At 35.7% G+C, this 14,199-nt stretch overlaps 1 protein-coding gene across 1 annotated transcript; it reads left to right on the forward strand.

Moving 5' to 3' along the window:
• Positions 1-8,304: 8,304 nt before the first annotated feature.
• On the forward strand, positions 8,305-13,927 carry LOC105800759 (uncharacterized). The gene is made up of 7 exons (XM_012632063.2): positions 8,305-8,971; positions 9,074-9,197; positions 9,284-9,364; positions 9,481-9,822; positions 10,058-10,227; positions 10,324-11,153; positions 11,900-13,927. The coding sequence occupies exons 1-7, from the start codon at positions 8,469-8,471 to the stop codon at positions 13,387-13,389; spliced, it is 3,540 nt and encodes a 1,179-aa protein (XP_012487517.1). The 5' UTR covers positions 8,305-8,468; the 3' UTR covers positions 13,390-13,927.
• Positions 13,928-14,199: the final 272 nt, after the last annotated feature.

The following is a 14,199-nucleotide window of genomic DNA, read 5'->3' on the forward strand; positions in this document are numbered from 1 at the left end:
ATTCTTGCTCACAAAGGGAAGGTGTTGCGAAATAAAATAGTTTCGTTGGTTAAAGTTTTATGGCGTAACCACAAGATAGAAGAAGCTACTTAGGAAGATGAAGATGTGATGAAACAACAATATCCTTATTTGTTTAGCTCAAGAAAATTTCGAGGATGAAATTCTTTCTAGAGGGCGAGAGTTGTCACACCCTAAAATTAGGCCTAGTAGTTTCAAGGGTAATTTAGGGATTTTGGCTCAAAATGTGTTCGAAAATTCGAACTTGGTTCTGAAATTTTAACGTACAATGACCATTTTCACAAAAACTCAATAAAACCTTAGAATTCTTTAACGAAACTTTAAGAAAAGTTTAAAAACCTTCTCATCACATCAAAACATCGATTTCCTTTGAAATCCCAAATTTCACCATTAGTGACCCAAATTTCGGCATTTATTCAAAACTTTTGATTCAATAGATAAAAACTCAATCTAAAAGGCTCGATATCATTAAAGACTAACAGGAAAACAGAACATTACCTTCGTTGAGAGAAAAAAGAACGTTTGATCAAAAATCAATAAAAACCTACAAGTTTGAACGATAGCAAAATTAATGGTGTTTTTTTATGTTTTTCATGAAATTCTAGGTAGGTTTAATGTTTGGAAGATGATAGAAATTAAAAGAATTTATGTTTGGAAGATCAAATTGAGTGAATGGTGTTTTGGAAATCAAGGGACGGTAATAAGGGGTAAGGGAAATATTTTTTGTTAAATTTGTTGTAGGTGGGGGAAGAAATAGGTCAATTTTAAACTTTTTTTATATGTACCCTTGTGGTACTCCTAATTTTAACCCCTTTTACAAAAAAAATCCACATTTTAAAATTGAAGGTCTTTCCTAGTTCATTTTCAAAATTTGATTTAACTTTCAAAAAGCCATAGACGAAGACATTTCCAGTTTTAGACTACGGTTAAGAAGGACAATATTATAAGGAAGTAAGTGATTGGAACACGAGAGAAAGGAAAATAACAAAGTACGAAATAAGAAGAAGTCTAGTCTTATTGGCTCAAATTTAAGACCTTTGAAGCAGGCTAGAGAGGATAAACATAACAAAGTGTTCTAAAAGTTTATACAAGAAGTTTTATTGGATCAACGAGGAAATTAATTTGTAAGTATTGTAATAAGCGTCATTCGAGCGAGTGCTGGAAAAAGTCAGGAACCTGCCTGAGAAGTGGGTCTGTGGAGCATTATGTTATGGATTGTTCACGACGTCTTCTTGTTTAAATGCAAGCCTCGACTCAAAAACGAAATCAGAGACTGGTTTATGTTGTTAGGCGTCGAGAGGATCGAGACGCATCTGGTGTCAATGAAGGTACTGTTATTATCCATTCTAATCATACCTAGTGTCAACTCTTACTCGTTTCCATTGCATAAAATTGATTCTAAAACTCTCAACATTGCTTGGGATATTGCATCATCCCTAATCTATTATTTCTACCTTTAGCAATAGACACATAAATGATGTCATTTATCTCAGGGTCAGACACAAGTTCTTAAAAAGCTAACAACTAATCTTGAGCACGAGTTTGCATACCATAGGTTTTCATATTCCTCGAGTTCTAACTTCGCAAGTACTCATTTTAAGTTTTTATGAATTTTCTTTCAATAGAGGTAAGTTATTATGTTATCACTTGAATATTTTTAATCGAAGTTTCATTTCAATTTACACTTGTCTTACTATTTACCGATTTCACTATCTAGAGTTTTCATAGTCTACAATTGTCTTAGTTTATAGTTTTTCATAGTTTATAGTTTCAAATCTAAAGAACACTTACCTCGGATTGGCTTCAGGAGTCTCAACTTTTTTTTTACAACAATTTTAACATGTGGCATGTTCTTCCCAAAATACCCCCTTATAATGCATGTAGTTTTTCGAAAATAATTTACCCATAGTCTGAGTTTTGAACCGAGCACTAATACCACTAAATGTAACACCCCAAACCTGGCCCAGTCGTTATGGCCAAATTTGGAAAGCTACATTGGCCACCAGAATGGCCTAGAAAAACACTTTCATAATTTCAAACATACTTTTTAAACCATTTGCGCAGTTCATTCAAAACTAGTAAAATTGAATGTTAAACTTTATTTTCAATCACATTCCAAATCCATTTGTCCATGAAAATGGCCGAAATAATCTTTTGGAATTTTGAAAAAAAATATTTTAAATCTATTGGCTTACCAATTCAAAACAAATGAAGTAAAGTGTTTATTTTAATTTCGTAAAAACCGTGCAAATTTCAAGAATCAAGATAATTAATATTTCAATCATAGACACTCAATCTTTTATTCAAAACTATTTGGATTTCCAATCATACTTCTAAATCATTTGTATAATAACTTCAAAATCAAATGTCTTTAGATTTCTCATTTGTAAACATTTATAATTTTGAAAACTAAGTTTAATTTTGTTAAAACTCATTTTTCATAAATGCGATTGGAAAAATATATTATTGATGATTTTATTTTAAAACCAAGTTTCATATGAAATCTTATCAAATACTAACTTATGCAATTTTTAAAACTTAATGTCATGAAATCAAGTCATGCAAATCAGAATAAAATCCCCAAAATAAAGTCCTATGCCACAGTACCATAGTTTAACATAAAAATTTCCAAATAGCAATAAAGTCCATAAAAATCCAAATCATAAATAAAAGTCCATATTTATTTAAAAACTATTTTCCAAGAGCATCTCCGTTGATCAAATCCGAGTCCCAACCAATGGATTATCTGAAACACATATGTAAAGTGGGTGAGCTTTAAAGAGCCCAGTGTGAGATCAACACAACATAATCACATACATAACAAAATATCAATCTCAACATATTAATCATCATAATATTTTATAAATTATAACATTGATACTTATGCATGAACATGTCGATGCGTATTTTACAACGACTCACATTTTATAAAATTTTCTACCTATCTCCTTACACACCAATATCAAGTTCCCCATAACTCGTCTATTCAAAACACCATTTGTGGACAAACCACCACTGATTTGCAGATAAATCGCCACTTATAACACTTTTGTGGACAAGCCACCACTAAGATGTAGATATACTGCCACTGATAAATTTTGTGGACAAGCCACCATTGATTTGCAAATATATTGCCACTGCTTTCACATTTCACAAAATCCCACCCGATGCATGTGATATGAAAAATTCACTTTTTAACATATATAGATCATTTTTTCACTTGTGCATGTAAATATGCTCTCATAATCATATATCACATAATAATCACTTTTAACATGTTAAACATGCTTTTCACATTAGATCATGGATCACAATTTTTATCATACACATATTTATATATGTGTTTCGTATATAAATCATCACATATATCACATAATTCATACATCACATATCATGAGAATGAGACCTACACATACATCATAATCACAATAATAATCACATAAATTATCAAGCGTTTCAAAGAACCACTCGGTTAGAATCACTTATTTTATATTCATCTTGATATGTTTTTCAACTCTCTTCATGAGTATTTAGTGTACTCATGATTTATTATAATTAAAGTATTAATGTAGTAAAATAACTATATCCCACAAAACAAATAGTAACGATCCCACACCTTGTATTGTAGATCCGATTTGCCTCAGTCCTTCTTAACGGTTTCACTTGATCTATCTCGCAAGACAATCTAACGCAAAAGTAATGTTTATTAACTAGGATCATTTGAAAATAGTTTCACTTAAAGATCGATTACTAATAGTCTCAACAACACTTATACCACAACCTAAGACTCTCGAAAGGAGGGTTTCCAATGTGAAGTTAAGGGTCTCTTGAATATCATTCGGCCCTTCAAAGTCGATATGAAATCGTATTAGTAAGATAATAAATAAATAATAATAAAATATTACATTTTTCCTATGGCACTATACAATTCGGCCATGATAATAAATTACTAAGAACAGGATTTTACTATTAAAATAATCCACACTTACACTTGATTAAATCGGATTGACGATGAGTCGAAAAAGGAATTAAGTTGATGAATTGAGTGATCTAAAAGGATTGATAGAGTAAAGAGAAGATGAGATTTTAATCAATTATAAGAAACCATGAGTGAAAGAGGAAGAGAAAGGAAGAATTTCGGTCACCAGCGGCTCGATAGCAGTCTGACAATGGTGGAGTGGCGGTCCGGCGGTGAAAGGCTATGGGGGTTTCAACACAAAAAGAGGATGACTAAGAAAAATAAATAAGAATGAAAGAGAAAAAATGGAGGAGGAGAGGAATCCGCAGTGGCTCGCGACGGTGGTCACGATGGCGATTGGTGGTGGTGCAAAAAGAAAGAGAGGGAAAGGACAGTGTTATGGTGGCTAAAAAGAGTGACGATGGTGGTGCTATGGTTGATTGTAGTGGAGGAAAATCAAAGACTAAAAGAAAAGAATGGTGGTTATTTTGAAAAAGAAGAGAAAATGGATGAGAAAATAAATGAAAAAGTGAAAGAATGGAAGCAATAGAGAGGTAAGGATAGCAAAGGGTGGTGAAAGCTTGGTCAACTGTGACTAGGTTCAATGAACGACAACAAAAGGCAAGATATGAAGTTTTGGCAAGGAAGGGGGACATGGAGTGAAAAGGGGACCATGTTACCTCAACATATAATAAGTTTGACTCATAAAGAGGGAAAAGAATCCACCTAAACATGGTAACAATCGAGTGGACAACAAGCACATTATGCACATGAAAATTGTGTTAAAAAATAAAATAAAAAGATAAGAACAAGGGGAATTGAACTTAGGACCTCTAAGATAGCTTACGAGCACTTAACCATTTGACCACTTCACTTCCTTATTCTAATTCCTACCACATTTATTTGAAAAACATGGTGTGACCTTTGCTAAGGTTTTAGGTAAAATTGCACCACATAGAAAATAGTGTGAAGGAAGGGATTCGAACACAAGTCTTCATGGACATCTCCACCACTACTCAACTACTATACTTGTTATTTATTAATATCAAGAGATCATCTAAAATAAATAAACAATAAATAAATAAAATTCAGGCGACCACTCTCTCAGTTCATTAACCCAATTTCTACTAACCCAGTTTTTGGGATGTGACATACATATTACACTGTAAATAGGCATTCAACAATTAAAGGTACCGAATGATATAGAGAATACAAGGAAACGAGTATGCTAGTATGAATGATAGATTGTTGAAATTGTGATTGTTTGGTTGACTAAATTTGTGAATATTGAGATACCTAGGGATGACCTAAGGCATTGTTTGGTATACACTTAGAGCAAAAAAGCTAACCCTTTTTCGTTCATCCTTAATACCTATATTGAGCCAAAAAAACACTTCTTGATGAACCTCTATACAAAACCGAACTAAAAATAATAATTTGTGCTAACCCTTTTATTTGGTCCTGAATTGCATGATTATAGACGTCTGGCCATACATATTGAGGGTTAAGTAGATACATTACAGTGGTTTTGTAAAAACAGAGTGATAAGAAAGATCAGTGTAGTATGGTGATTATAGGTTAGCTTAAAAGTTCAAAACGAAAAAAAAAAATGAAAAAAATTAAACGAGTAGAAAAAGCATATGAAAAGAATAAAAGCATTTGTGAGCGATGTATCATGAAAAAGAAGGAAAGGTGACAAAGTCACAAAAATAAGAAAATCTTTTTCATTAAGTGCACAAAAAAAAACTTGTAAGCTAGCCGTAGTCACTATATGATACTGAGATTTCCTATAAGGAGAAAGAAGAAATGTGAGAGAAGGAGAAATAAGGTGGTGAGTGGGAATGGGTCATTAAGGGGGAGAATATGGGATAATATGATGTGTCAAACTATTTTTGTGCTTGAAACTATTTGATGCTTACTGTTCTTGAACTCCATACCTATCCCAAGCCTTAGAACATTACAAGTCGAAAAACCCTATGTGATCTAGATAGACTTATTTACAATTTGACATCATATTGAATAATTGTATTTACAACTGTTTGTATTCTACTATGATAATCAAATTACTTATATAATTTATTGACAGATTCTTACATTTGAGACCCTTAATGTTTGTATGCTTTGTAATGTACTGAACTTAGGTGTTTGATATTTGAAGTGGTAAGTCAGCTATATATTATACCGAGATTATGTGTAAATATACAATGCTTATTCATGTGCTCCAAAACCAACATTTGTGCCATACTGGTTCAAGGATCATCTTTTCATTTACTATTTTTTGTTGCTATGCTTAAGGACAAGCAATGACTTATGTGTAGGGGAGTTTGATCTGTCGTAATTCAGTGTAGCAGATTAAACTAGTTTTCACACTTTAGGAGCTTGAATACAAGCACTTTGGTTAAGTTTTAGTTAAGCTTTTGTAATTCTATTTGTATTAAATAAAATGTGTAAATTGAGTCTTTTATTGACCTTAGGGGAAAAATGAGGCCTAAAGGTGAACTAATATGCTTTGTGAGCATGTAGAAGACCATTAGAAGGTGTACTAACTCGATACTGGTCTTTCTGTTGCAACACGGAGAGTTAAATGTCGCAACAATAATGAGTAGAATATAATAATTCAAGATTGCATTCGGTGTCGCGACACACCCCTGAAGATATCTTGAAGATGAAGCATATTGCCTTCGATGTCGCGACACAGGACCTGGTGTGTTGCGATATCACCTCTGTATAGGAAGTAATTACGAGCCAGAGATGTTTTGGTCTGCACAATCAAACATTAAACACAAGGACAACAGTTGACCTGGGGTTAAGGACGACGACTATTTTAAATCTATAAATGGGCTCATTCAACACATGTTATGGACAACTTTTCATATTGTATAATTTTATTCCTAGTTTTAGTCTTTAGTTTTTTCTCTTTTTTAGGCTTTAGGTTTATTTCAGTTTTGTTCTTTTACTTTTACGGAAGAGATCAGATTTGCAAACTTGATCAAACTCTGTAAGGATTCGGCATTTTATTCAATACAAATCAGGCTTCTGCTAACTTTATAGTCTTGAATTGTTATTCATGTTTATTCTATATATCAAGTCTATATTGTTTAAAGATCCATAAGGAGCTAATCCTCTTGTGAGGGATTAGAGAGTGGAGGTATGATTAATTAACTGTTTTGTAGGGTTCTCTTAGCGAATCAACTGTTTGGGAAAGGAAGAACTTAAACCCTAGTCTTGATGACCCTAGAAAGTCATTAAAGTAGGAATTAACCCAAAATTGGTATGACCTATTCGTGGACACCTTAACCCCGGAACCAGTGTGGATTGTGAGGTCGAAGGATAAGTAGTTATTGCTGACTTGTTATTCTAGATTGGAAGATCCTGCTGGGATATTGACTAGTTGATTAAACAAGAAAACCTGAAGCAACAATTGGTTATGATTACCGAAGCGAGCTAATCACCCATACTCAGATTTAACATATTCTACTATTTGATTTCTCGTTACTTATTTATTTATTGTATTATTATTATTATAAAAATCTCAAAAACCTTTCTTTATATTTGATTGTAATATAATCTACCTAAAGTACTAATTAGATCTATTTGTGCTTAGGTTAGAATTAATTTAGTGCTCGCCTCCCTTGGGTACAATCTTCGGAGTACTCATCTACTACGTTGTAACTATATTACAACCTGAATTGTATACTTATAGATACCACTCTTTTTAATATATTTTGTGCAAGATTTCTACTCTGGACGTTAGTACTTCTAGAGGTAGTCATTTGTCCCATCGCAATGAGATTAGTTGCCATGCCACTGCGCGACATTGAATATTGAACGTGGCAACAAGGTTTACTCAGTATGTTACGTTGTGACGAGGAACCCCCTGATATTGTAACGTCAACCTAATGTTTTGAAATTTTTACAATTGGTCCTAATTCGACTTCAAATTAGTTTTAGAACTTTCGTAAACTCGTATAAGATCCGAAAACGATTGTATTTTGTATTATATGCATGTGGGTTGAAATTGATCATTTAAAAATATAATTTGAATATAGTTGATCGTAGTTTTTCTAGCAACGAATGTAATACCTAGTAACTCAGAATTGAAAATCAAATTGGTATCAAAGTGTTACATGGATACTTTTTAATTAAAGTTTTAAATTCAAGTCTTCTAACTATGAAAACAACAAACAACATTGATAGAGCATATCCTCTCTAAATAATATCTAATCTACAAATTTAATCGAATCTTTTGTGACTTTGTAACATTGAGAAAAAAGGAAACCCTTGAAAGTGAAGGCAAAGCATTGTTTGGAGTAGGCAGGCAGCTAGTAGCCATATTAGTGGTTTGGGGTGGGGAAGAGAAGCCCAAATACTGATAATGAAATCAGGCCTAAAAATCAGAAACTGATCCATCATCGTCTTCTATTCTGTTGTAGAAAAAAAAAATACAAAGAAAAAGACGAAAGTATCAAGAAATTCCAAGTGCAGAGAGTAAATGGAAGAGTACCCAGAAGAATTGAGGAGTCCACCAGTGGCGCTGGTAGCATTGGTAGGATGCCCAGAGCAGCATGGGGCGATAACCACCCACCTCCTCTCCCAGCAGCATCCTATCAACACCTTGGCCTTGCCCAACTTCTCCAAGCTCTCCCATCTCCTCCATCGCCCGCCCTCCCCTTCTTCTTCCCCCGCCGGATTTTTGAAAAGGGATTGGCTGGTCAAGCACCGCACTAAGATCCCCGCCGTGGTGGCCGCCCTCTTCTCCTGGGATCATGTCTCCGGTGACCCTGCCCAGTGGGTCCAAGTCTGCTCCGATCTGGATGACCTAAAAGCCGCTATTCGTCCCAGGAACACCAAATTGTTGCTGCTCGTTGTGGTGGGCCAATCCGATGACATTAGTGAAGATCGCCTGCTTGCCTTACGGAAGCGAGCAGAGGTCGATTCCAAGTACCTTCTCCTCTTCAACCCCGATCCTTCTCAACTCAATAACTCTCTTCAAAGGTGCTCAATTCCCCCCCCTCCCCTTTTTATCTAACAATAATTAGTACTTTACTGAATTAATTGCTGTATGAACTATATCCCATACATTGTAATGTCTGTCAGGTTGAGCGCCAGTTTTGCCGAACTAGAAACTACTTTTTACAGAGAAGAAGGTCGAAGGATTAAAGCTCGCATTGAAAAGAAGAATTTCTCCTCTCCCGATCTCCAAGTTCGCTACTGTTTTAAAGTAATAATAATAAAAGAATAGCTTTCCTCACTTTTTCATATTATTAATTCCTTATGTATTGGCTCATTGGTTCACAAAATGGGTAGGTTGCTGTGTATGCAGAGTTCCGACGAGACTGGGCTGAAGCCTTGAGGTTTTATGAGGATGCCTATCATGCCCTGCGCGAGGTTCTTCCCTAATTATCCTATTTCTTTACCATCCTTCTGTTTATCATACTTAATACTAGTTACTTAGTTCCTTCTACTTGTCACTGCTACCATCTATGTCAATGCTATTCATTTAGATGGTTGCTACCTCAACAAGATTGCCTCCAATACAACGCTTATTTGAGATCAAAATTGTTGCTGAGCACTTGCATTTCAAGATTTGCACTTTGTTGTTGCATGGTGGAAAGCTCAGAGAAGCAATTACATGGTTCCGCCAACACGTTGTCTCCTACAAGAGCCTTGTTGGAGATCCAAATGTCATTTTTCTTCACTGGGAATGGCTCAGCAGGCAGTTTTTGGTTTTCGCTGAGTTGCTTGACTCAAGCTCTGCCACTCTTCCAAGCACTTCCTCTCTACCAGTAGGCACTGCCGACCAACCTCTGACTGAATGGGAATTCCATCCAGCTTATTACTATCAGGTCTGTACCATCATTTCATCGTTGTTGGCTTTTTTAATGGCTTTTCCGTGCGAGTCTTGCTACCTTGCTTTATATAGCCAACCCTTAGAAACAATGGGGTCAATGAGTACCTAAACTTTTTTTTCCAGGGAATTTTGCAAAATTTATGCAAGTGCAACCATAGCAATTGAACTTGCATTTAGAATTCTCTTAGATTATTTAAGTTATCTGAATCATAACATTCATCTTACAACAGTCAGCAGCTAAATACTTGAAGGAGAAGAGATCAGCTCTGGAGTTGACAGTGTCAAATTCAGAAACTTTTAGCGAGAATGATGATGGGAGTGCTGAATCTGTGGTACCATCAGTTTATATTGGTCAGTTTGCTCGGCTAATTGAGCAAGGGGATGATTCGGCTATGCAGTCGTAAGTCTTGAAAATTAATAACGAGAAATCTGATTTGATTTTGTACCATTTACCTTATAATAAATGTTTGGATTTTTATCTCTTCTGACTATGCAGCATTACTGATGATGAATACACTCGCTATGCAATTGCCGAGGGAAAAAGGTTTCAAGACTCCTTTGAAATTATTGCTTTGCTCAAAAAGTCTAATGAAATATATAGTAATCTTAAAGTTCAGAGGATGGGTTCTCTTTGTGCCTTTCAGATTGCTAGAGAATATTTTTCTTTGGGTGATTTCAACAATGCAAAACAGCAGTTTGATGGTGTTGCAAATCTATATAGGCAAGAAGGATGGGTTACTTTGTTGTGGGAGGTTTTGGGTTACTTGAGAGAGTGCTCAAGGAAACAAGGTGCTGTAAAAGAGTTTGTAGAGTTTTCTCTTGAAATGGCTGCATTGCCAGTATCTATTGTCGATAGCATCCAGTCGTCCAAATGTGGTCCAGGAGGACCTGCAAGTCTTGAACAGAGAGAAATGATACACAGAGAAATTTTTGCACTCATAAGTGGAGAAGCTAGGCCAATATCCATTAATGGAGTTGATGATCTCAAAGTAACCAGAGATAATACCCTTCATCTTGAGATTGATCTTGTTAGTCCACTCAGATCAGTTCTTCTTGCTTCAGTGGCTTTTCATGAACAGATAATCAAGTCCGGTGTCTCCTCCTTGATTACATTATCACTTCTATCACAGTTACCTCTTTCCATTGAGATTGATCAGTTGGAAGTCCAATTTAATCAATCTCAATGCAATTTTATCATCATGAACGCCCAAAAGCATCCATTAGAAGCAGTGCAGAGTGAGCAACATTATCACCGAATGGAGAGTGCCCCTTCTTTAGCACTCACTACAAACAAATGGCTGCGGCTGACTTATGACATCAAATCTGGTAAGTTGTCTTTTATTTTATGCAAAACTATTTTGATCATAAGTTCTAATAAAAACATAGTACCCAACACAATCATTTCAACTAGACAGTCCTTAAATTTGCAAATAAGAGAAGAATGCTTTCTCCTGTAATGCTGATAGTTTTACATGCTGTTGCTTGATATGAGCCTAATTGCTATTGCAATGAGTTTGTTACAGCTTTGCATCTCCCATGTTTTGACCTAACCTAAGTTAATTAATACTTTATCTAATGGGTGTAAGCAACATTTTAGCTTTCGACAAGTGAGCCTAGGATTTAATCAACCCAAAAACCATGTGAAATCACTAGTGGTGCACCATAGATAGCAATTTCAGTAAGGATCACTATCATGTGTTCTGGTGTATTTGTCTGCTCATTGTGTCTGCATGTATCTCTGATTTTGAGAGGAGTGGAGTCAAGATGAGGGGAAAAAGTTGCATCAGGTTGACAATAGTTTGTTTCTTCTCTTCTTGTTTGGTTTCTTAGTTTTGCTTTCTTTGAAGTTCAATTAAATGGATAGCTTATTCTTGATTTCTCGCTAGAGATTCAAAGGCTGAAGTCATATTTCAAGGGAAGGTCCTGCTAGCTCTTATTGAACCATATGGGATCTGATATCTTCTTTATGCATGCATTGTCTTCTACTGAAAAGTCTTTATTATGATTAGCATCGTGGTTTCCTTCATTGTAATCCACCCACTGTTCATTAAGACAATGTTTAATTTATTCAGAACAAAGTGGAAAGCTTGAATGCATATCCATTATTGCAAAAATGGGACCCCACTTCACAATCTGCTGCAGAGCTGAAAGTCCTGCTTCGATGGATGATTTACCTCTTTGGAAATTTGAAGACCGTGTGGAAACTTTCCCTACCAAGGATCCTGCTCTATCATTCTCTGGTCAGAAGGCTGCCCAGGTTGAAGAACCTGACCCACAAGTGGATGTCACACTTGGTGCTTCTGGCCCTGCATTAGTTGGAGAGAGATTTCTGCTACCAGTTACCATAGCCTCCAGGGACCATGCCATATACGCTGGTGAAATGAAGATAAATCTCGTGGATGTGAGAGGAGGTGGCCTGTTTAGTCCTAGGGAATCTGAGCCTTTTTCATTGGACACTCATCATGTTGAGCTTCTTGGCATTGTTGGACCAGAAGGAGAAGATGAATCTCAACGGGCCTCTGATAAAATCATGAAAATTCAACAATCTTTTGGGTTGGTTTCTGTTCCATTTCTAAACATTGGAGAATCATGGTCCTGCAAACTAGAAATCATGTGGCACCGACCCAAACCAATTATGCTCTTTGTATCGTTGGGCTACTCCCCTAATTCCAATGAGTCGAATGCACAAAAAGTCAATATTCACAAGACCTTGCAAATTGAAGGAAAGAATGCTGTTTTAATTAGCCAACATTTTATGCTTCCCTTCCGCAGGGTTTCCTTGCTGCTTTCAAAGATCAAGCCGGTTCCTGATTCCAATCAGTTTTCATCGCTACCCATGCATGAATCAACTGTACTTGTTGTTAGTGCCAAGAACTGCAGTGAGGTGACATTGCAGCTGCTATCCATGGCTATTGAAGTTGATGATGGTGGCACTGAAAAGTCATGTTCCATCCAACAAGGAGATGAAGATCTTGGCACTGCAGTTCTTGTGCCAGGAGAAGATTTCAAGAAAGTTTTCACTGTTATTCCTCGGTTGGATTCATCAAAGCTTAGATTGGGGATGGTGAATTTAAAATGGAAGAGGCATTGTGGAATTGAAGATAGATCTGGTTTGACTGTGACTGGTTCTGAGGTTGTAACTAAACACGAACTTCCTGATGTACATGTAGAGCTGTCACCGATTGTTGTGACTTTGGAATGTCCTCCTTATGCCATCCTAGGAGAACCCTTCATGCACCATGTTAAAATCCGTAACAAAACAGAGTTACTTCAAGAGGTTAAGTTTTCATTGGCAGATTCACAGAGTTTTGTGTTATCTGGGTCTCACAGTGACACGGTGTTTGTTCTTCCAAAATCCGAGCATGTGCTTAATTACAAAGTGGTGCCTCTTTTCTCGGGTTTGCAACAGTTGCCTAGAATTTCTTTGACCTCTGTGAGATACTCGGCTCGATTTCTGCCCTCCATTGCTGCATCTAATGTTTTTGTTTTCCCTTCCAAGCCTCATTGCAAGATGACTGGTATAACAGACAAAAGGCTGGAGGAGTCTACCGTAGCGGACTAAATACTTTTCCCAGTACATGGTGATTATTCCGATATTATTACCGTATATTCATAAATATACGGGTAATCTTGCCTTTTGAGGCCAAAGCTTTGTGGTTGAACATAAGCGAGCAACTCGGAGGTATGAATTAGTTTGTTTTCGTTTTTGGTGCAACAGAATAAAAGAAACTAGGTTAAGGGATGTCAATGTTGTGAGATGGTGGTGATTGTTTTTGTTTTTTGGCAAAGAGAAAACTGATGTGCTCATGTGTCATGCTCAGGGACATTAAAGAGGGGGAAAATATTATATTGTTGATCTTACATGGTATTTTGGTGGTGGAAGTAAGCTTTGAAGTTAAAAATTGTAATAGCAGTTGACTCAAAAGTCATTTTACACCTACACTGGCCAAGGAAAATATTGTTAGAACCCTTAAAATAAGTTGTTTAATTTTGTTTTGTTTTATATATTGTGCTCTTTATTTATTTAATTTTGTTTTAAACGATACTACGGATTTAGGTTTAACTCTTATTATGTAAATTATACCTGGGTTTTCAATTCAGATTTTGTGTAAGTATTGTATAGATTTATTTTAATTTAGGTTTAACCTAATTCGGTTTTAAAATATGTAATATTGATGCTACAATTGCTTTGAAATATTAATTTTGATTGTAGTGGGTGAGATGAGTATTGGTTAAATTATAATCATTTTTTTTCAGAAATTGTAACCGACAGTCGGCACATGACATCTACAATGAGCAAACAGAGGCAAAAAGAAAAAATAGTAGAAGAGTAGCTACTTTATCATCTGATCCAAAGCTATTAACATTTTCT

The sequence above is a fragment of the Gossypium raimondii genome, chromosome 7 (genome assembly GCF_025698545.1).
Source record: "Gossypium raimondii isolate GPD5lz chromosome 7, ASM2569854v1, whole genome shotgun sequence".
Taxonomy (NCBI): Eukaryota; Viridiplantae; Streptophyta; class Magnoliopsida; order Malvales; family Malvaceae; genus Gossypium; species Gossypium raimondii.